The sequence below is a fragment of the Ahaetulla prasina genome, chromosome 1 (genome assembly GCF_028640845.1).
Source record: "Ahaetulla prasina isolate Xishuangbanna chromosome 1, ASM2864084v1, whole genome shotgun sequence".
In the NCBI taxonomy this organism is placed as follows: Eukaryota; Metazoa; Chordata; class Lepidosauria; order Squamata; family Colubridae; genus Ahaetulla; species Ahaetulla prasina.
In genome coordinates this window covers 20,453,567-20,476,196 of record NC_080539.1, presented here as the reverse complement: position 1 = coordinate 20,476,196, position 22,630 = coordinate 20,453,567, and the positions used below count along the sequence as shown (strand labels likewise).

Sequence of the window (22,630 nt, the reverse complement as noted above, 5' to 3'; positions counted from 1 at the left end):
AGGTAGTTCTCGACTTACAACAGTTCATTTAGTGTCCATTCAAAGTTACAATGGCATTGAAAAAGTTTTATGACGCTTTTTTCACACTTATAACCATGGCCACATCACCATGGTCATGTGATCAAAATTTGGATGCTTGGCAACTGATTCATACTTATGACGGTTGCAGTGTCCTGTGATCAACTTTTGCAAATCTTCTTACAAGCAAATCAATGGGGAAAGTCAGATTCACTTAACAGCTATAGGAAGAAAGGTAAAATGGGGCAAAATTAAAACTGAACAAATGTTTTCCTGTAGCAATGGAAATGCTGGGATCAATTATGGTCATAAGTTGAGGACTACCTGTATTGGAGATTGGTCAGATCTATGAGCAATTGTCCATACTGTCACTGGGATCCCTAATTTAACCTAATTAAAATACAACAGTAGCTTTTTAATAGTTTAGAAATTATAAACCAGTGTTTCTCAAGCTTGGCAACTTGAAGATGTGTGGACTTTAACTCCCAGAATACCCCAGCCAGCATGGGAATTCTGGGAGTTGAAGTCCACAAATCTTCCAAGTTGCGATGGTTGAGAAACATTGTTACAGTTAGTCTTCGACGTACAACAGTTCACTTTGTGACCATTCAAAGTTACAATGTCACTGGAAAAAGGGACTCATGACCGTATTTCACACTTACAACCGTTGCAGCATGATCAAAATTCAGGCGCTTGGGAACTGACTCACATTTATGACCGTTGCAGTGTCCAGGGGTCAGGTGATCCCCTCTTCTGACCAACAAAGTCAATGGGGAATCTGGATTCACTTAACAACCGTGTTACTAACTTAACAAATGCAATGATTCACTTAACAGCAGTGGCAAGAAAGGTCGTAAAACGGAGCCAAATTCACTTAACAAATGTTTCACTCAGCAACAAAAATTTGGGGGCTCAATTGTGGTCGTAAGTTGAGGAATGCCTGTATAAACCAAGTCCTTAAAATAATTGTACCCAACCAAAAAGGCTTGCACATTATTGCTTTTGGGAGAGGACCGGTGGGAGGAATGCCTTACTATTCTCACAAATTCAAAACTGTTTCTAAAATGGATTTGTTTGTGATTTTATTCAATTAATTCTTCGCCAATGTTTCGGAGCCCTGAATAACTGCTTGACTAGCTTTCATCACATCAAAACCTCAAACTTGTACCAGATGTAAACCAATCACTAGATGGGGCAGGTTGAAAAAGCAGTTTGGGAATGTTTAGCAGCACTTATTTTAGTTCCAGTTCTGCTCCAATTATTTTGGAACTTCAAGATTCCCAGCCAGTAATGTCCCAGGTTAGCCATGTTGTCTGGAAACGAAGGAACATATCTGCAGGGCATCAGATACAGGAAGGATAACGGCAACTACAATGCTGCAGTGGAATTATTGGTGCTGTGCTTGGTTGTTTGCTTGTAGTTGTTACTTTAAACAATTAGGTAACATCCCCAGTGAATATGCAGACTGCTGGCTGTTTATATGCAGCAACTTTCCCCTGCCAGATTTGGTGGGACAGTAATTTCCTTCTTAGTGGTTCCTTGATTACAATCTTGTTTTCTGCCTGATTGTTTGTCTAGTACTGATCTCCGCTTACCTCAATTTTGACTGCTGGAGGATAAATGTTCTAGTCATTTAGCTTCCTTCCAGGTTTCTTTATTGTCTCTTTTGGATGGTGTGCAAATGTGGTTTATCTATTGTTACACAACCCATCAAAATGGGCAGGGCAAACTACTATATAAAAACAGATAGCAAATCCCACACTCAATGGCATTGATGATGTTGCCTAGTTGGGTCATGAAATGTCTGCAAGCAAACAACCAAGCTCAGAGAACACCAAGGACTCCACAGTTTCACCCTGAGCTGCAAATATTTTCTTTCATTGAAAAAGCTGCAGCTGTTATGACCTTAATTGTCAGCCCTACCAAGTATGGGAGGTCAAGAAATAGATGTCACAAATCTACTGGAACTCTATTGTTACCGGATATAACACAAACTTTTTTCTTTCCTCTCTTATCTCAGTGTTGTGGTCCACCAGTAGCCTATGGAGCTGGCAGCGAAGTCAGACAGTGAGGAGGCTGGGGAGGACAATGGGCCAGTCCCAGAGTCAGTGGAAGGCCCAAACGAGGGCTCTGTGTCAGAGGCAGAGATGGGGCCAGGACCATCTGGGAGCAATGCATGGACTCCGAAGCCTCCAGAGGTGGACAGCAGAGAGGCAGAGGAACAGTGCTCACATGCGAAGAGCTGCCAGAAGGCAAGAGCGGCTAAAGCAAAAAGGACAACTCGGGAGTAAGACCAGGAGATGACTGGCCCCTCCCATAAGGCTTAAAAGAGCAGCAAGGCTTTTGGGCTCTTTGTAGGAAAGCAACGTTGCTACAATTGTTTTTTGTCTCCTGTTTCTGAATTTCGGGAGGGGGTTCTTCCCAAGAAAAGCCTTTGGCAGGGTGGCAAAGAAGACAAAGGTTTGTGATAAGGCCCAATCACTTTTTCTGAAGGACTTTGTTTTGGACTTAATTTGGACTAAGCTGAGAATGAAGTAATTCTCAGCTGTTCTAATAAAATATGTTTTGTTTAGGACTGATTGTGTCTGGTAATAACTACTTGGGCCTAGGTCACAACACTCATGCAGAATCAAGGTATTGTTATTTTAAGTCTCTTTCTTATGCTTAACTTACTTCCCCACAGCTGAGATGTTATTTACACTTTAACATTACATTACATGATTATCTACATTAAGTGTTAATAGCTCTGCCATTCTTTGGTCAACATTACCTTTGGCTCCCTCTATATGAGTAGACTTTCAAATAAATCCCAGAGCTTCTTACATGGCAGAAACTGACAACATAGAATCCTAAATAGATAGCTTTTAATAAATAGAATTCTAGATAGCTTTTATGGAACCATTCTTTTAAAGAAAAAGAAAAACCAGTGACTGAAATTGCACAATGAACAATGTTCAAGCTAGGGCAAAATTTTGATCCTCGTGTAAGATTGTACAAGATCTCAAGTACAAGATAGCAAAAAAACCAAACCACCCACCTCTTTTTGGCCATTGAATATTTTCACATCTGTATTTGGAGGCATGGTATGCCATGCAAGAGATTTTACAAGAGTGGCCGACAGCTGAAATTATTGCTGATCTTAGTCATAGGCCATAAACTCAAAAAAAGCTAGATTCTTACCTTGATTTTGAAGTCCCGGTGCAAGATTTTCTCCTTGCGCAACTTTTCCTTCTCATCTTTCTTGGCTTGGATGCGTTTTTTCTGCTCAGTAAAGAGAGATGAAAGCTTCTCATCGAGGGACATCATAGTCTCATCATCCACATCCTCATCACTATCATCTCCTTCCTTGGATATAAAAAAAATAAATAAAATAGGACAACAAAGCAAAGGTTCATAGGCCAATTAGTCCATCCCAGCAATAGATTATGAAACTTAATAGTCCAACATGTCACAAGAACATCAAGTGGGAGAAAGGCACCAATAGCAATACTAATAGCAAACTTATCCCATATACTCAAACTCAACTCATATAACCAGTGGTGGGATTCAGCCAGTTCGCACCTATTCGGGAGAACCGGCTGTTAACTTTCTAAGCAGTTCGGAGAACCGGTTATTGGAAGAAATCTTATTTTGTTTTTTTTTTCCACTTTACAGGGCTAATCCTGTAAGAAAGGCAGAAAAGAAACATTCTGTTGTTGTTTCTAGCCTAATCTTTATTGCCCTGCTTACAGAAACTGCTGCTCTGGTTAACCCTTATTACATTGTAACAGCTAAGGTGAAGCGCCCATCAATATGAGTAACGTTGAGTTGGCCACGCCCACACAGTCACATGACCACTGAGCCACGCCTACCCAGCTGGTCATTAGAGCAGAGAACTGGTTGTTAAATTATTTGAATCCCACCACTGCATATCACCAATAGCAAACTCCAATCCTTGGAGCACTTAGTATTACCATATTCAATCACAGAAAAGCTGAGAATTTTAGGTGCCAAAATGGACCTAAAAATTGGGCTTGGCTTATTCATAGATGGGCTTATCCGCAAGTACATACCATAATCATTTTTTTTTTTAATTCAAAAAGTTTTACAAAATTTTTCCCCCCTTTCCCCCCCTCCTCCCCCCTCCTTTCACAACCCCCCCCCCCCGACTTCCCGGAACGAGCACAAGGTATAGTTAAAAATAAAACAAACATATACTAAAAAAATTTCGTCCCAACTTAATTATACCCCTACAATCATCAATTCCTAACTTCCCCCGAAAACAATCAAAAATAATACATCATAATCATTCAAAAACAGTCTGATAACTCTTAGTCTGATATCTACGTTGAATATAGTCAATCCATTTTTTCCATTCCTTTAAGTATCTTTCTTGCGTATTGTCTTTCAAAAAGGCTGATATCTTCGCCATCTCAGCCAAATTGGCAACCCGTTCAGGCGCCATCTTTAAGAGTCAATTAAAACAAAGGAAAAAAAGTTTCTCTTTTTTAAAAGGTAGAAGTCAGGAGATCAAAAATACTTGCAATCCAGTAATTGTCCGCTGGCACTCATTCCGTCTGCTTAAAGAAATCCATGAAGATAAGACAATTAGCAGAGATGGACACTTTCTTCTTTTCCTGCTTTTGCAGGCACGCACTGAAGTCGGAGCATGGCAGGAATATTTATGGGACCCGTCGACCCTTCGGGGCTCTGCTTAATTAAAACAAAGCCTCTGGGGAGGTCTACCAACACTTCCCTGCTGCTCTTATCTTTTCCCTTTCATCCAGGGAAAAAGATTAAAGCCGGCTTTTCCTGGCTTTACGATGTTCAGTGCGGAGCCCCTTTAATTAGGAGCTCAGCGAAGAGGTGGAGCCACCGGAAGTCCCATAATCATTTTTAATTTATATATTTCCCATTTATACGGGTAGATAAGCCCATCCATGGATAAGCAGACCCTTGAATGCCATAAAAGTGAAACTGGCTTATTCGTGGATAGCAGTTTTTATGTATTTTGGTTAAACATTCAAGGGCTGGCTTATTTGCGGACGGCCTTATCCACAAATATATATGGTTGCCGTCAGCGTTGACATCCAGTCGGTCAAGCTCAGTTATGGTATATAGGCAAAGATTATATGATGGTTTAAAGAATGGGATTGACTGGAAAGATTCAGATTCAATTTCTCACTCAATTACAGAATTTATAGGAAGATTTTAGGGTAGTCCCTACTTTTCAGCTCCAGCTACCCAGAGAATTATTGATGCAAGAAAAACAGAAACAAAAACAGAAATGATCCCATATACTCAAACTCAACTCATATAACCAGTGGTGGGATTCAGCCAGTTCGCACCTATTCGGGAGAACTGGCTGTTAACTTTCTAAGCAGTTCGGAGAACCGGTTATTGGAAGAAATCTTATTTTGGTTTTTTTTCCACTTTACAGGGCTAATCCTGTAAGAAAGGCAGGAAAGAAACATTCTGTTGTTGTTTCTAGCCTAATCTTTATTGCTCTGCTTACAGAAACTGCCTCTCTGGTTAACCCTTATTACACTGTAACAGCTAAGGTGAAGTGCCCATCAATGTGAGTAACGTTGAGTTGGCCACGCCTACACAGTCACATGACCACTGAGCCACGCCTACCCAGCTGGTCATTAGAGCAGAGAACCAGTTGTTAAATTATTTGAATCCCACCACTGCATATCACCAATAGCAAACTCCAATCCTTGGAGCACTTAGTATTACCATATTCAATCACAGAAAAGCTGAGAATTTTAGGTGCCAAAATGGACCTAAAAATTGGGCTTGGCTTATTCATAGATGGGCTTATCCGCAAGTACATACCATAATCATTTTTTTTTTTAATTCAAAAAGGTTTACCAAATTTTTCCCCCCTTTCCCCCCCTCCTCCCCCCTCCTTTCACAACCCCCCCCCCCCGACTTCCCGGAACGAGCACAAGGTATAGTTAAAATAAACAAACATATACTAAAAAATTTCGTCCCAACTTAATTATACCCCTACAATCATCAATTCCTAACTTCCCCAAAACAATCAAAATAATACATCATAATCATTCAAAACAGTCTGATAACTCTTAGTCTGATATCTACGTTGAATATAGTCAATCCATTTTTCCATTCCTTTAAGTATCTTTTCTTGCGTATTGTCTTTCAAAAGGCTGATATCTTCGCCATCTCAGCCAAATTGGCAACCTGCTCAGGCGCCATCTTTAAGAGTCAATTAAAACAAAGGAAAAAGTTTCTTTTTAAAAGGTAGAAGTCAGGAGATCAAAAATACTTGCAATCCAGTAATTGTCCGCTGGCACTCATTCCGTCTGCTTAAAGAAATCCATGAAGATAAGACAATTAGCAGAGATGGACACTTTCTTCTTTTCCTGCTTTTGCAGGCACGCACTGAAGTCGGAGCATGGCAGGAATATTTATGGGACCCGTCGACCCTTCGGGGCTCTGCTTAATTAAAACAAAGCCTCTGGGGAGGTCTACCAACACTTCCCTGCTGCTCTTATCTTTCCCTTTCATCCAGGGAAAAAGATTAAAGCCGGCTTTTCCTGGCTTTACGATGTTCAGTGCGGAGCCCCTTTAATTAGGAGCTCAGCGAAGAGGTGGAGCCACCGGAAGTCCCATAATCATTTTTAATTTATATATTTCCCATTTATACGGGTAGATAAGCCCATCCATGGATAAGCAGACCCTTGAATGCCATAAAAGTGAACACTGGCTTATTCGTGGATGGCAGTTTTTATGTATTTTGGTTAAACATTCAAGGGCTGGCTTATTTGCGGACGGCCTTATCCACAAATATATATGGTTGCCGTCAGCGTTGACATCCAGTCGGTCAAGCTCAGTTATGGTATATAGGCAAAGATTATATGATGGTTTAAAGAATGGGATTGACTGGAAAGATTCAGATTCAATTTCTCACTCAATTACAGAATTTATAGGAAGATTTTAGGGTAGTCCCTACTTTTCAGCTCCAGCTACCCAGAGAATTATTGATGCAAGAAAAACAGAAACAAAAACAGAAATGATTTTACAAAAGTGGACCACTTAAAAGCAAATATAATAAACAAACAAACAATTACTGCCAACCTGCCTTCCATTGATGACCTGTATACTGCACGAATCAAGAAGAGGGCTGTGAAAATATTTACAGACCCCTCACATCCTGGACATACACTGTTTCAACTCCTACCCTCAAAACGACGCTATAGAGCACTGCATACCAGAACAACTAGACACAAGAACAGTTTTTCCCCGAACGCCATCACTCTGCTAAACAAATAATTCCCTCAACACTGTCAAACTATTTACTAAGTCTGCATTACTATTAATCTTCTCATCATTCCTATCACCCATCTCCTCCCACTTATGACTGTATGACTGTAACCTTGTTGCTGGTATCCTTAAGATTTATATTGACTGTTTCCCTATGACTATCATTAAGTGTTGTACCTTATGACGAATGTATCTTTTCTTTTATGTCCTCCGAGAGTGTATGCACCAAGACAATTCTTTATGTGTCCAATCACACTTGGCCAATAAGAAAATTCTATTCTGTTCTGTTCTGTTCTGTTCTGTTCTGTTCTGTTCTATTCGATTCGATTCGATTCTAAATATGCAATCTAGTTTCATAGATTTCATCTAGCTAGTTCTGCACAATAGAACACCTATCAGCCTACTTCAATATCAAGGAGGCTGCAAGGTTTGTGCAAAATACCTAAATACAAGCCCTTCAAAAAATAAATATATAGGATGGGTATTTTTTTAAAAAAAAATCTTCTTGTTGAAGACTAAAAATGATCAGCAGACACAGAAAGTGGAGTGCCATTTGGCTGATCTTAAATGCCAGCTGGCCAAGGCTGAGATCTGGCACAATAAAAATGTGTTGCCTACAAAATGCCATAAAAAAACCACAAATATCTTTCCTATAGTTGTATTATTAAATGTCCCAGAGCACTTTTTTTTTTTTTTAGTAAAACAGTCAGCTGACCTCTTTGTGCGGTGCCAGCAGGAAGCAGTAGCTCATCACCTCTCTAATATTGTATACCCATTTTGGACAGCACAGCTCAGCATTCTTCATGCAGAATTGCGTTTCTCTAGACACAGGAGCCTCACTGTTCAACTAAAGCCTCTTCTCCAATACCTACCAAGGCATTCTCGGCTTGTAAAACGTTCCTCAGCATGGCACGGAAGTTGTCATCGGGTTCGTCCTCAGCCTCACTATTGGTCTCCAGCGCCTCCTTGTCGCTCTCATCGCTTTCTTCAGAGCTGTCTTCATCAGAGCTCTCCCCACTTTCTTCATCTTGATTCTGCCAGACAATAAAATAGGTTTCCCATTCACTTTTTTTAGCTGTAATTCCTAGTCCCTCTTTAGTTTCATTTTCCATACTGTAAGAGGGGAAAGAATTATATCGGTGGGATGGGAGGTCATACAAATCAAGATGAATAAGTGAAGGGTAGGGAAAATGAATCACTCCTAAGAACTACTATCAGTGGTGGTATTCACTTACTTTCCCTACCGGTTAGCAAATGTGAGAGCGCATGCGCCTGGCCTTCTGCACGTGTGCTTTGCTGACACACGCCTTCCACGCATGTACCTAGCCTCAAAAAGGTGCCTAAATAGGATAGCATAGAGCCAGAACAGGTGAGCAGGCCCACCCACGATTTCCGCTACCGGTTTGGGCAAACAACTCCAAACCAACTGAATACCACATCTGACTACAATGATTGAACAGGATTCCGTAACCCATTAATAGCAATAGCACTTATGTGCCACTTCACGGTGCTTTACAGCCCTCTCTAAGCGTTTTATAGAGTCAACATATTGCCCCCACCTATCTGGGTCCTCATTTTACCCACCTAGGAAGGATGGAAGGCTGAGTCAACCTTGAGCCTGGTGAGAGTCGAACTGCCAAATTGCAGGGAGCCGGCAGTCAGCAGAAGTAGCCTGCAGTACTGCATTCTAACCACTGCACCATCATACCTGTCAGGACGCTCTCGGATGACAAAGCAAAATACTCAAGAGTCTATTTCCCAAGATAAATGAAGATTCACCTATTGTAGCCAAACTATAAAACAATAATGAAAGAATTCCAGAGACTGCTGGGTATCAGTGAGAGCTCTTTTTATTTTACAATCAATTGTTGTAAAATTGGTTGCAATTTTGCAATGTTGCAATGTTTATTTGTCCACGGGATGGGTTAGAAGCAGTTCTATTCAGGCAGCATGTAATTTCTATCTGTTCCTTGTTTCAGTCGCAGCCTATTTTAATATTGGGTTGTCGACTTTTGACCGTATGATAACTATCGCTCACAATAACAGGACTTACCGTAATTTTTTGAGACAATTTCTTTCTCTTCTTCTCTGTTTCTTCCATGATGACAACAGCATTTTCTTCATCCTGGTCTCGTTGTGGATCCAGAACCTTTTGAGAGAATTTTACTTTTTATCAAATTCCAATGCATTATCTCTGAAAAGAAACAAAGCAACCTCTTCTCAGAGCAGGCCTGCTACAACACAGGTTTGTGTCGACCCTGAAGCTGACATATGTGTAGCCATGATTTATTGTAGTCATTTCCTATTCTTTATTAAGCTTTTTCTATGTGTTCTGTAAAGGTATCTAACAAGGTTTCAGGCTCGCCACATTCTAGCAGTAGGAAGGGGGGTTGTAGAGATAAGGGGGGATGTTATGGCTAGGTAGCATTCTTTCGCGTGGGAACTGAGAATGTGCCTGCAGATGGAGGTGGAGTTTGGAGTCACCGGACAATTGGACTGTGAGTTGATTGGAGAATGTGAGTTGATTGGAGAATGTGACTGAGGGGAGGGGAGTTTCAAACTTTTGCTTTTTACTGGGTGTAATTCCAGGATTTGGTCAGAGCCGGAATGATACCAAGACCTTGCCAATTTGATATGTTCCTAATAAACAGACTTTGATTGAATACAGTGTGTAAACCAGCTACAGGTACCGGAACAGACTTGTAAGTGGATCACAAGCTTCCTAACAAACAGGAAGCAGTAGGTGAAGCTAAGCAAGATCACATCAAATACCTGTACAATTAGCACAGGGGCCCCCCAAGGCTGTGTGCTCTCCCCACTTCTCTTCTCTCTGTATACCAATGACTGCATCTCCAATGATCCATCTGTTAAGCTACTGAAGTTCGCAGATGACACAACAGTGATTGGTCTCATTCGAGACAATGACGAATCCGCATATAGACGAGAGGTCGAACGACTAGCCTTGTGGTGCAACCAAAACAATCTGGAACTGAACACACTCAAAACCGTAGAAATGGTGGTAGACTTTAGGAGAAACCCTTCCATACTTCCACCTCTCACAATACTTGACAACACAGTATCAACAGTAGAAACCTTCAAATTTCTGGGTTCTATCATATCGCAAGATCTCAAATGGACAGCTAACATCAAAAACATCATTAAAAAAGGACAACAAAGAATGTTCTTTCTGCGCCAACTCAGTAAGCTCAAACTGCCCAAGGAGCTGCTGATCCAATTCTACAGAGGAATTATTGAGTCTGTCATTTGCACCTCTATAACTGTCTGGTTCGGTTCTGCAACCCAACAAGAAAAACACAGACTTCAGAGGATAATTAGAACTGCAGAAAAAATAATTGCTACCAACCTGCCTTCCATTGAGGACCTGTATACTGCACGAATCAAGAAGAGGGCCGTGAAAATATTTGCAGATCCCTCGCATCCTGGACATAAACTGTTTCAACTCCTACCCTCAAAACGACGCTATAGAGCACTGCACACCAGAACAACTAGACACAAGAACAGTTTTTTCCCGAAGGCCATCACTCTGCTAAACAAATAATTCCCTCAACACTGTCAGACTATTTACTGAATCTGCACTACTATTAATCGTTTCATAGTTCCCATCACCAATCTCTTTCCACTTATGACTGTATGACTATAACTTGTTGCTGGCAATCCTTATGATTTATATTGATATATTGACCATCAATTGTGTTGTAAATGTTGTATCTTGATGAACGTATCTTTTATTTTATATACACTGAGAGCATATGCACCAAGACAAATTCCTTGTGTGTCCAATCACACTTGGCCAATAAAAAAATTCTATTCTATTCTAAAAAAAAATTCTATTCTATTCTAATTGCCTTACACACTGTAAGCCACCCTGAGTCTTCGGAGAAGGGCGGGATATAAATGTAAATAAATATATATATATATATATATGACTGCCTTGAATTATTCATTCTGGGGGCATTATTTGGAAGCTTGACAGTTTGCCTGTCAGGATCCTGCAGTTTTCTAGTTGCTCCTGAACATTAGCAACCTTGCTCGTCAAGTGATGAAGGCATCAGGCTAGAAACTGGGAGACTGGGAGTTCTAGTTCCGCTTTAGGCATGAAAATTGACTTTGGCCAAACACTCAGGCTCTCAGCACAATTCACATCACAGAACTTTTGTGGGGGACAGACAATAGGAGGTAGTCCACCATCTTATTTATCAATAATAATAATAATAAACAGGATAACAACTAAAACAAAATAATGTTAAACAGCTCCTGGCATGGTCAATAGGCTGCTTACTCCCCAGTGTAAATGGAAGCTATTTTCAGCAATAGCAGTTCATTCATTTCCACGCATAGATATTTAACCATCAATTAAAGTTTCTATAATGATGTCTGACCGTTGAAGTATTAACTGTCAGCTATTCTTTCAAAGAGCAGCAGAGGTCCCCTTCTCCAATCTTACATTCAAAACAAACCTATACAAATAGCCCTCAACCTACGACCACAATTGAGCCCAAAATTTATGTTGCTAAGTGAGAAATTTGTTGAGTGGATTTTGCCCCACTTTTACAACTTTTTTCTTGCCATTGTTGTTAAGTGAATCACTGCAGTTGTTAAATAAGTAACACAGTTGTTAAGTGAATCTGGCTCCCCCATTGACTTTGCTTGTCAGAAGGTCACAAAAGGTGATCATATTAGCCAGGACACTGCAATCGTCATAAATGTGAACAGTTATTGTCACAGGGCCTCTGTGGCTCAGACTGGTAAGACAGTCTGTTATTAACACAGCTGCCTGCAATTACTGCAGGTTCAAGCCCCACCAGGCCCAAGGTTGACTCAGCCTTCCATCCTTTATAAGGTAGGTAAAATGAAGACCCAGATTGTTGGGGGCAATAAGTTGACTTTGTATATAAATATACAAATAGGATGAAGACTATTGCTAACATAGTGTAAGCCGCCCTGAGTCTTCGGAGAAGGGCGGGCTATAAATGCAAATTAAAAAAAAGTATCCGAATGTAAATCATGCAACTATGGGAAGGCTACAACGGTCATAAGTGTGAGAAACGGTCACCTTTTTCAGTGCTATTGTAACTTCAAACGGTCATTAAGTGAACTGTTGCATGTCAAGGACTAGCGGAAAATATGTTTCTACTTAGATATACAAAAATGGATCAAATCACTCGGTGAGCTGCATGGCCGAATGGGGAGTTGAACCTAGGTCTGTTCTGATTACAGATTAATAGAGTTGGAAGGGACCTTTTAGGTCTTCTAGTCCAACCCCACCCCCAAGCAGAAGACCCTACACCATTTCTGACAAATGGCTTCCAGTGAAGCTCCCACAACTTCTGAAGGCAAGCTGTTCCATTGGTTGATTATTCTCACTATCAGGAAATTTCTCCTTATTTCTAGGTTGAATTTCTCCTCGATCAGTTTCCATCCATTATTCTTGTCTGGCCTTCAGGTGCCTTGGAAAATAGCTTGACCCCTTCCTCTTTGTGGCAGCCCCTCAAATATTGGAACACTGCTATCATGTCTCCCCTAGTCCGTCTCTTCACTAGACTAGCCATGCCCAGTTCCTATATTCACTCTTTGTATGTTTTAGTCTCCATTTCCCTAATCATCCTGGTTACTCTTCTCTGCACTTTTTCTAGAGTTTCAGCATCTTTTTTATAGTGTGGTGACCAAGACTGGATGCAGTATTCTAGGTGTGGTCTCACTAATGCTTTAAAAAGCGGTATTAGTATCTCACTGGATCTTGATTGTATCCCTCTGTTAATTGCCACTAATCCAGACAGAGCATCAACCAATTCTCAAAAGACTCACGTCTAGGATGAGCTGCAGAGCCCCCTTTGTCATGTGTTGGCAGACGAGCCCAAACACATTTTTACAGACCCGTCGAATCAGCCCACTGGATTGAGCTAGGAGAGAAAGCAGAACTTCCACAATCACTTCAACCCATGCTGGCTCTTCTTCATCATCTGAGCAAAACAAAACAAAGAAAACCATATCATCAGCATTGATTTCTATGAGACTGGTCTTTCCGAATCTTATGTCCACCAAATAATTTGGGAAAGACTCTTGCAGATCTCCAAATCGGCAATCATCACACTGCCTGGAAATTTTAGAAGCCGTCAACCCAATGCAACTGAAGGGTACGAAGCAGGGGTGGGTTCTATTTACCTTTACTACCGGTTCGCAATGGGAAACTTCCTGATGACGTCTAGGTCAGTGGGCGGAGCCTCCCGCCGGTTTTACTACCGGTTCTTGCAAACCGGTCTGAACCGGGGGCAACCCACCACTGGTACGAAGTCAGGAAGATAATGATAACCAACCTGGGATGGAAACTCACCAGTTGTAGCTGCCTTTTTCTTCTTGGGCTTCTCACCAAAGGCTCTCTTGATACAATTCTGGAGATCGTTCAGAAGGTTCACACATTCTGCTGGAGACTGTGTGAATTGCAGGACCCAAGAGGAAAGAAGAAAACAAACTTATCAGTATTACTACAACTGCATTTTTAATCTTGTTTTATTTCCCAAAGAAGTAAGGGTTACATACTCCCTCTGTATATAAAATAAGTTAAGACTGGAATACATATAGGTAAAGGTAAAGGTTCCCCTCACACATAGATGCTAGTTATTCCTTCTAAGCCAAAGAGCCAGCACTGTCTGATGACTCCGTGGTCATGTGACCGGCATGACTAAATGCCAAAGGCGCACGGAACGCTGTTACCTTCCCACCAAGATGATCCCTATTTTTCTACTTGCATTTTTACGGGCTTTCGAACTGCTAGGTTGGCAGAAGCTGGGGCACGTAATGGGAGCTCACTCTGTTACACAGTGCTAGGAATTCGAACCACTGAACTGCCGACCTTTTTGATCAACAAGCTGAGCGTCTTAGCCATTGAACCGCTGTGTCCCCTTATACATACAGGTAATCCTCGGCTAACAACTGTTGTGACTCCAGCCCCCGAACCTGGCCCCATGCCCGAAAGTGACTCAGAAAGTGAGGGTGGAAGGGCCGGTAAGGCTTACCTCGGGAGCACCAATTCCTTTGGCTCGGCTCCAGGAGACAGAACCAGACCAGTCGGAGGACCTAATGAGGCCATCATTCCCTGATTCCTCCCTTCCCCAGGCTACGCCTTCAGACCCAGCTGATAATAATAATCAAGCTTGGCTTGACCCGCGCTTCAGAAGATTAGAGAGGCGGCGTCATCAAAAGGATATATAAGGAGCTTTGGGACTGCTCTCACTCCATGGGAAGCAAAAGTTTAGGTGAATGGTTTCAAAAAGAGCTGAAAGTATTGTTATGTGAGTCATTTGTTTGAACTTTGGCAGGCAGCTGCGATTTCTCTGCCAGGACTGATAAGAGCTGTGAATCCACTGGCTGAAGGCCAGCTCGTGGGTCTGAAGTGAGGAAGGAGACAGAACAACAACAGTTTGTTTAGTAACCGTTTGAAGTTACAACGGTACTGAAAAAAGTGACTTAAGGCCAGTTTTCACACCTACGACTTAACAGTTGTAACTTCAAACAGTCACTAAACAAGAGATTGTAAGTCAAGGACTACCTGTAAAAAGGATGCACCTCAAAGTCGGCCAGAAATGAATGAGAGCTTATAGGTTATAGAACTGTCATAGAAACCAGGGAGAAAATGAATCCTACAATTCCTAATCAACAAATTATTCTTCACCCCATGTGCATTATAACTAAGAGCCAGGAATTTGCATGAATTCAGAGCTAGGTCCAAAAACCTTCTGGCATACTTGATGTTACCTTGAAGAGGTGAATACCGACCAACAGCAGCAGGTGTTGGAAGGCAGAGGTCTTCATGCTGTGGCTTTTTTTCTCTCTTTTTTTCAGGGCTTCCACGGTCTGCAGCATCCTATGACAAAGAAACATCGTGTTTGAGACCCAACAGTTACACATTCGATTTCAATTCTGCACCACAAACTGTCATGGAATCTCAGAACTTTTGCAATAAGGTAATGTGCAAAGATAAGGAATTACCATACTTTTTGGAGTATAAGACACACCTTTTCCCCACCTAGAAGAAGGTGGAAATGTTGATATGTCTTATATACCAAATACAGACATTTTTGGCCTCCCAAAACCCCATCCCGCACATCCCAAAACCAGGCCCATTTTTCACAAAAACGGGATGCACAGAGGGTTTGGGAGGTCTGCAGAGTGCTCCTGAGGGGCGGGGAGGGCAAAAACTGGCCACGCGGAAGCCAAAAACTTTTTTTCCCTTGTTTTCCACTTCGAAATCTTGGTGTGTCTTCGGTGCATCTTATAGTCTGAAAAATACGGTAAGTGGAATCAGCATAAAGGCCCAACCCTTTCTTTTCTTTTCATTAGGAGGATGGCAAGGGATTGCATCTTTGTCCTAAATGTCTGAGCTAGCTGTGAAATACTCGTTATAAATACTCAGCAACTGCAAGTGAGAATACTGATAGCAAGCAAAGGGTTAACATTCTGCCCCACCCACCAACACCATTCTGGGTAATCAAGAATGGTTGGGAGTTTAGAAGAGTAAAAGGGAACGATATGAAAGCTGCAGTGTCATAGAGAAGCTAGAGCAGGATCATCTTCCTACTAAATAGCCTATATTTACCTGCAGGGACTTCCTTTATCCCTATAGGTAGTCTTTGCTTAACAATGGCAACATTATAGCAATAGCACTTAGACTTATATACCGCTTTAGAGTGCTTTACGGCCCTCTGTAAGCTGTTTACAAAGTCAGCACATTGCCCCCAGCAATCTGGGTCCTCATTTTACCCACCTCGGAAGGATGGAAGGCTGAGTCAACCTTGAACCGGTCAGGATCGAACTGCTGAACTGCTGGTAGCCGGCAGTCAGCAGAAGTAGACTGCAGTATACTGCATTCGTCAACTGTTGTGATATTAGTTCCAGCACTTTCAATTACTGTTAAGTGAATCTTGCAACATTGTTAAGCATGATGTCACACGATCACCATTTTTTGACCTCCTGCCAGCTTTCCCATTGTTGGAAACTGGCAGCAGAAGTCACAAACAGGATCAGGATGCTGCAACCATCGTAATTGCAAGCTGGTTGCCAGCTGCCAAAATGAATCCCGTGATCGCAGGGATGCTATATTGGCTAGAACTTTGAGTATCAGTTGCTCAGCGTCAGTGTAACTGAACAGTTACTGAACAAGGACTATTCAAGGGATTGCCTGTATAAGAAAAATTGTTCTACTGTGATTCTCACTTTTAGCACACTAAAGTGGTACCATCCAACCCCAAGTGATACCATCCAACTAATTCAATGATCCAGTTGCTGCTTGCAATGGGGTAGATCACACCTATTGCTGTTGACTTGTCATCAAGACCTTATATTCATGTATCTATGATATTTAATTAGGAGGACAATAGGCTACAGAAATCTCTTTTGATACCTGCCAGTTTTCCTTGTCCTACTCTCTGACTTATTGCCCCCTTTGAGAAAAAAAATCCTAGTCCTTTAATTTCTATAAAAAGAGAGATGTAAAAAAAGATATAAAAAAAACCACGTAAAGCACCAGCCTCCAGTATTATCTTTATTTTCAGAATATTTCTAGGTCCTATTCAGGTCCTATAATTTTTATTAGACGGTAAGGATGATGGAAGGCTGGACTTCAGAACTCCATCTGAAGTTCTACCACCTGCCAAGAATAGCAAGAAAAATACATGGTTCTATCAGGGAAGGGAGTTTCTTATTGAAGGAGAGTACAGGAAAGGTTCTAGGCTGCATAAACAGAGGGATAGAATCAAGATCACGTGAAGTGTTAATACCACTTTATAATGCCTTGGTAAGGCCACACTTGGAATACTACTTCCAGTTTTGATCACCACAATGTAAAAAAGATGTGGAGACTCTAAAAAGAGTGCAGAGAAGAGCAACAAAGATGATTAGGGGACTGGAGGCTAAAACATATAAAGAACAGTCGCAGGAACTCGGTATATCTAGTTTAAGGAAAAGAAGGACTAGGGGAGACATGATAGCAATGTTCCAATATCTCAGGAATTACCACAAAGAAGAGGGAGTCAAGCTATTCTCCAAAGCACCTGAGGGCAGGACAAGAAGCAATGGGTGGAAACTGATCAAGGAGAGAAGCAACTTAGAAATAAGGAAAAATTTCCTGACAGTTAGAACAATTAACCAGTGAAACAACTTGCCTCCAGAAGTTGTGAATGTTCCAACACTGGAAGTTTTTAAGAAGATGTTGGATAACCATTTGTCTGAAGTGATGTAGGGTTTCCTGCCTAAGCAGGGGGTTGGACTAGAAAACCTCCAAGGTCCTTTCCTACTCTGTTATTCTAGTCTATTCTATACATTGCTAGCAATCTGGTGCTCTGTAATGTCACCAAGGCAGCCATTTTGTTTGAGACAGCCCACAACATCCTTGCAACATCCCAAACAATCTGGGGATCCCTGCCGTGCAAGGAAACTTACTTGTCCCAAGCCTCTCGCTCTTCATCATTAAATGGAACCACCATGTTAACCTGTTCCTGGTGTGAAAGGAGGAGGTTTGCGTACTGCACAACACAGTGGATCCAGGGGTCTCCACTAACTGTCAAACCGTGGAGGTGCTTCTTCCTCATTTCTTTGGCTTCGGCTGAGTCTCCAAGGGCAGGCATTGTGTTCAAATGCTGAAGCAAACTGCAGAGAAAAGAAAAGAAAAAAAATCAGAAATCGCTTTGCCATACAACAGACTCAAGATTGGATTTCAAGCCGACGTTAACAATTGCTTCAAAATGTTCAAAACCTGCCATGTGATTTTTTTTCTCCTGATTTAAACATTCCTGGTTTAGGAATAATGGAGAGCTAGTTTCTCCAACAGAGAATTCTATCATCTTTCCCATCCTCCATTTCTATATTGCCATGGGCCACTATGGTCACTGCTGGATAAGCGGCAATTTATTCTTTTAAAACAGCATTTCTGTATTTCGTATACCCTAACACTGGTACTTATCTTATCCTCTTTCAGGGACCTCAATTTTTGCCACAGTGATTCTAAAACCCCATGCTGTGTTATTAAAAAAATTAAATTCAAAGCAAACATCTTCATATATTTTTGTAGCATCCATGTCCCGCTTTTCCTCCCTGAGTTTAAAACATTGTGCATGATTCCTCTCCATAATTATCTTTGTGAAGTAAATCAGACAGGGAATGATTGTCCCAAAGTCACTTCATGACTCAGTGGGGATTTTAAACCCCTTTCCAGCTCTAACACAACCCTTTAACATACGGGCTATTTTTTAATTTATCAATTACTAGATTTTTATCCCATTCTTATTACTTTATAAGTAAGTCAAGGTGGTGAATATAAACAACACTCCTTTCTCCTATCTTCCCCACAACAATTCTATGTGATGGGTTGGGCTGAGATAGAGTGATTGGCCTGAAGTCATCCAGCTGGTTTTCATGCCTAAGGCAGGATTAGAACTCAGATCTCCTAGTTTCTAGGCCAGCACCTTAACTGGTACACCAAACTGACTTTCCTATTATTACTATTCTATACTAGTCTTAGGAGAGTCAGTTTGGTGTAGGAGTTAAGGTGCTGGCCTAGAAACTAGGAGACATGAGTTTTTAGTATTCGATACTAGTCTTAGAGACATGGTGGCTCAGTGGCTAAGACGCTGAGTTTGTCAATCAGAAGGTCGGCAGTTCAGCGGTTCGAATCCCTAATACCACGTAACGGGGTGAGCTCCCGTTACATGTCCCAGCTTCTGCCAACCTAGCAGTTCGAAAGCATTGTAAAAAATGCATGTAGAAAAATAGGGACCATCTTTGGTGGGAAGGTAGCAGCGTTCCGTGCACCTTTGACGTTTAGTCATGCCGGCCATATGACCACGGAGACGTCTTCAGAAAGCGCTGGCTTAGACACGGAGGTGAGCACTAGAGTCAGGAATGACTAGTAGGCATGTGCGGGGGAACTGTTACCTTATACTAATCTTCCCAGTGAGCCAAGCAAGAAAGAAGCCACCTTTGATACCTGAAAAATGAGTCTGCAGCTACTGTACGAGACTGTTCATTCAGAGGAACTGAAGGAGAACTTTTTGTTTCTGTTATCTTCAGAAATCGTTTCTTGGTCTCAAAAAAAGCATGAAAGAAGCAGAATCTGAAAGAATGAGTTTTTTCAATACATGGATAGAAGCTAGTCTTAATTACATTAAACAGAAACACATCCTACCATTTGATCTGTCATGCAATGTTTAACCATGGTTGGGTGTGAATAAATAAACAAGCCGGATTTACTCAGCCCTCAGCCATATTTCATGGTTTGTAAACCACACACATTAAATCTAAACCAAACAGACATCCTTAGAGGGTAATCCAATCCAAAAACCTTGTCGGAATCTCTAGAAACTTGACAGGGATACTGTCAACGTTCCAGAAAAAAATCCCACTCCAAGTAAAAACTCTGAAGCAAGCATTTTTCAAAGTTCTATTTACTAGAATAGGTAAACTGGCACATCTGGGAAAACCCAAATCTGAGAGGTCCGAGTTTTCCCTCAGTAAATCAAAACCCACAAAACCATCCCCTCACTCCTCAGTCGATCACATGCTCCAATCACCAACCATCCCTTCTCGAGACAGCACTCCAACCACTCCTTCTCCAGATGCAGGATCGGCCTGATCTTGACCGACAGGAAGAATGCTATTATGTCTAAAGACAACTCCTCTACTAAATCCCCCCCTCCTACTTTCCCACACATGAGAAAGTGGCAGCACGGAAGCTCCCAGTCTAATATGGCTTCCAAAGCTGACAGATACAAGAATACTGGGTTTTGTTTGGAAAACTAGTTTCATATCCTCATTTTGTTATAAGCTTAAAACTGGAACTGAAATACCCATCCTGCAAACTAGACAGTTTGTAACAGAGGCTAACAAAGTAATGGCCATAGTTCCATAAACACTCGTGATGTTCCCAAAAGGTGTCCAAGCATTCCCTTAAATTAAATGATGTAAGATAAAAATGATCAAACACTCACAAGATCAGTTTTCAGCATTGATACAATAGCTCTTTCAAGGTCCTGGGGATGAGATCATTTAAACCTTGTGTTGTGCCTCGTCCTCCCTCCTCTCCTCAGCCGGGCCCCTCTCGTCTCCCGGGCCTGCTATCAGACTCCAAGTCTGATAATGAAGATGAACGGCCTGTCATGCCTCCAGCCCCCGGCCCTGGCCCCATGCCCAGACAGGATGTCAGGAATGAACAAACAAACCTCACTCATACGGGTGTGTGTTCCTTTGGCTCAGCCATCAGAGGAAGTCAGCCACGGACTGGAATTACTTGGGCCTACTCCTTCTGACCCCTCCCTTTCTCAAACAGCAGAAGACAATTCAAAGTGGGAGGATCCTCGCTTCCGGAGATCTGAGAGGTGACGCCAGCAGAGGGAAGGGAGGGGCAGGCCTGGATAAATGCGGAGTCACGGAGCCACACCCCACAGCCTATATAAAAGACCTGCTTTTGGCATTCCAACTTTGAGTCAAGCAAAGTCTCATCTAGTTTGCTGAAGTCACAACTTGGACTCCTACCTGCCCTGAGAAACCTCGGAGGAATTTGGCAAAGCTGCAGAGGCTTCGTTGCCACGCCTGATACGGACTTCCTAGACCCGGTCGTCGGAGGGGGAGGGGGACACGACACCTTATATGATTTACAAACTTGAAAAATGTTGGCCATTTTTAGAAAACACTTATTACTGTCCATTTTAGATGCCTAAAACCTAAAAAGGCTGTCAAGTAGAGAAATTAAATTGTGTTTAAAACTGTTTCTCTTTTTCTTCAAACTCAGTGCTCTAGGAGTCTTAACTAGGCCTATTGTGAGAGATGCTGCATCTAAGGAGTTACCATTTTGAATTTTTGACTTCCTCTCCTCTACACGTCCCTAGCCACTCATGTCGTTTCCTTTACCTGCAAATGTCCATGACAAGCTCATCTTCCTTGTTGACCTGAGGGTGTTCGGCAATTCCGATGAGGCGGCCGATGATCCATTTCCTTAGCCGTGTGATGCTGTGGTCAGTTACGCTGATTGACCGAAAGAGAGCACCGCAATGCCATTAACAGGTCTTTCACGTTATTATGTGTTTCTTTAAAATCTTAATCTACTGCCTGTCCTCCAGCATCTCTCTAGGCAATTTTAACACATTAAAATAATTTGATACCATACAAAGGACAATAAAGCCTGCAGGAAAAGCAATGAAGCTAACATCTATTATCTCCTTTAGTTATACAAAAGAGTGACTATTAATAATGGGCCAGTGTGATGGGACTTGGTTTTAATGAACCATTTGGGGAAAGGGGCATCTGCTACTTTCAGATGTTCATCACAGTGATTTACAATATTTTCACCAATTTACATAATTTGCGCAATAATATCCTTACGCAACTGATGAAAGTATCCCATTTGTAAAATTAAAGTTAAATTAATGTACATTTAACTGCTCACTTAGGTTATTTCCAATGCAAGTGATTTGTCCATTAGTTTGGAGGGTACTTGGAGAGAAATATAGCTCATTATATCCAGTCTACTAACTGGAAATCTGTAAACTGAGGTCTTATTACCTTATCACGGAATATCAAATGCCAAGAGGGATAAAATTCAGGCAACTGTATTGAAATTGGGGCACAATGTGATAGATAAAGGTACAGCCTTCCAAATGCTCCCTATCCTGCAATGAATATTCTCCAACCATCCTAAATGGAAAGAGGGGCTCACCTGCTCGTTCTCTTCTCGTTCTGTCTCTTGGTAGCAAAATCCACACAGCTGTCCAGATCTGGATTGAGAAACATGTTCTTCAGCCAGTCAATGTACTTTAGCAGAGCGGTTGGAAGAAGATGCCTCACCACTTTCCAGAAAGTGGGCACAACTGGATAACCTTGGTTGGTGAGAGTGGAGAAGGCAACCATCACTGCCAGCTGATTCTCAGGGCTGCTGCATCCCTCTAGGAACGAGTCAACGTAGGCATCCATCTCTGGGGCAAATTTAAACCTCTCAGGCAGCTGAAATACACAGATGGGTGAAGAGGGCTATGACTTAATGACTAAAGATCGTTGCATCTTCCAATATGAATTCATTCATTAATTCATTTGCTTTTATGCATTTATAAGGCTGTCCAACAAGCAGGGTTACACACTGGGCGGTGTTTAACAAAAATAAACAGTGACAAAATAATCCCACATCACTGTAACACACACACACAAACACACACGCAAATAAACAGGATAATTGAACAATTAAAAGGGGAATCCACTCAAGTGAACCTGAATGCTAAGGGAAAAGGTATCCTAACAGCTTTTCTAAAAGGAAGACGGAAGGGTTAACCACCAGAGAACCATT

General features: G+C 41.7%; 1 protein-coding gene across 1 annotated transcript in view; it reads right to left on the bottom strand.

Annotated features, from left to right (window-relative positions):
• MYBBP1A (MYB binding protein 1a) overlaps nt 1-22,630 on the bottom strand; it is a 100,080-nt gene that overhangs the window by 49,295 nt on the left and 28,155 nt on the right. The window contains exons 9-18 of the mRNA XM_058164340.1: nt 22,010-22,293; nt 21,205-21,318; nt 19,286-19,411; nt 17,743-17,949; nt 15,061-15,169; nt 13,640-13,736; nt 13,114-13,268; nt 9,341-9,436; nt 8,160-8,321; nt 3,199-3,363 (exon numbers count right to left, since the gene is read on the bottom strand). Of these exons, the coding sequence (XP_058020323.1) occupies nt 3,199-3,363; nt 8,160-8,321; nt 9,341-9,436; nt 13,114-13,268; nt 13,640-13,736; nt 15,061-15,169; nt 17,743-17,949; nt 19,286-19,411; nt 21,205-21,318; nt 22,010-22,293 (1,515 nt within the window). The remainder of the gene's footprint in view (nt 1-3,198; nt 3,364-8,159; nt 8,322-9,340; nt 9,437-13,113; nt 13,269-13,639; nt 13,737-15,060; nt 15,170-17,742; nt 17,950-19,285; nt 19,412-21,204; nt 21,319-22,009; nt 22,294-22,630) is intronic.